Source organism: Oratosquilla oratoria, chromosome 24 (assembly GCF_046742065.1).
Source record: "Oratosquilla oratoria isolate Oo_2021 chromosome 24, ASM4674206v1, whole genome shotgun sequence".
In the NCBI taxonomy this organism is placed as follows: domain Eukaryota; kingdom Metazoa; phylum Arthropoda; class Malacostraca; order Stomatopoda; family Squillidae; genus Oratosquilla; species Oratosquilla oratoria.
The window spans coordinates 527,687-529,103 of record NC_134800.1 but is presented as its reverse complement, the minus strand read 5'-3'; the positions used below and the strand labels follow the sequence as shown (position 1 = coordinate 529,103).

At 38.4% G+C, this 1,417-nt stretch overlaps 1 protein-coding gene across 1 annotated transcript; it reads right to left on the bottom strand.

Moving 5' to 3' along the window:
- Nucleotides 1–204: 204 nt before the first annotated feature.
- On the bottom strand, nucleotides 205–923 carry LOC143038190 (uncharacterized). The gene has a single exon (XM_076207189.1). It carries the CDS (start codon nucleotides 573–575, stop codon nucleotides 282–284), a length of 294 nt encoding a protein of 97 aa, XP_076063304.1. The 5' UTR covers nucleotides 576–923; the 3' UTR covers nucleotides 205–281.
- Between the last annotated feature and the right edge of the window lie 494 nt (nucleotides 924–1,417).

The following is a 1,417-nucleotide window of genomic DNA, read 5'->3' as shown; positions in this document are numbered from 1 at the left end:
CTTACATGAGTACATAAAGGTAAGATTAAGTTTCTTGTCAAATATGTTTACATATATCTTTATAATTTGTGAAATGGAACACCAACAAGTCAATAGTCAGTTTTTAATCAAATTAGTAATTTTAACATTTACAAAATTCTATAGTGATTAGAACAATACTCAAAAGAAACAGTATTACATTAGAACAATACTCAAAACTCAAAAAAAGAAATCAGTGTCAATGCACTGATGGTATTACTACAAACGCCAAATTATTATCAGTCTGAATCAAACTGTAGTGTTTATTTGGAAGTAAAGCTCGAGAAGTAATTGGCCAGAGAATACGACAGTCCATCGGGAGTGTTTCTTGAGAGATCCACTTGTTGGGGTACAGTTTCGCCTACAGCGGTGCAGTATGAATAAGGTACAAATGTAGCCGACTGATCAGAAATGGTCGAAGATGGTGTAAGTGAACGGCTCTGTGTCCAGTTGTCATCGTTTATTTGGACTGAATTCCTTTTCAGTGTACCTATCTGTCCCTCAAAAAGTATATCATTAATAGCTTTCTTTGCGAACAACTGCTGGTCTGGAGTCATCTTTGAGAGTTCAGCTGCCCAGTCGTTCAGTGGCAAGCTTCAGAAGTTCTTCTCGGGCATCATTCTTAACTGGCGTTACTGAACTTCTCGTCTTCATCCGTTTGTCAGGTTTCTGGAGAGACTCCTTGCTCATGGAAGGAGAAGGCGTCAGTGTTAACTGCGGCTCTCTTAACATGTTGTTGCTGGGAACGTCTGTTTCCACATCTTCCGTATCATCCTGTGAACATAAAATTGTTTTTATCATTATCAATTCATCATGTGAATAAGGCATTATTATATGAGTGTTGGCTGACTGTGAGAAGTAATTTAATAAGAAAACAAAATTAGTCAACAAGGTGCAAAGTGAGTTATAAATTGAGATAACCTCTGGCAGCCAGCCAACGCTCATATAATAATGCCATTATCATTAGGTCTGTAAACAAAGAGAACTATATTTTTCTGCCAAGTATGCTAAAGAGAAAACTGGACTGCAGTCCTTTCGTTAATGAATTAATGCCATGTCTTTGGAAAAGATGGTTCTATCGTGACCTAATGATCATGTGAAGTGTTTCATCCAGTTAACATAAAACTCATAAAATTTCAGTTTGCAGATGCCGCAATCCGAAGATGAGTGGCTGAAAGTCTCTGAAGGATTTCGTAAAAGCTGGAATTTTCCGCACGCTCTAGGTGCGGTAGATGGTAAATATATTGCCATAAAGAAACCACCAGGAAGTGCGTCGTACTTCTTCAATTACAAGAAGTTCTTCAGCATCGTGTTAATGGCGGTAGTAGACGCCAACTATGAATTTATAGTCGCCGATGTTGGTGTGAACGGAAGAGTGTCGGATGGAGGTGCGGTTTCT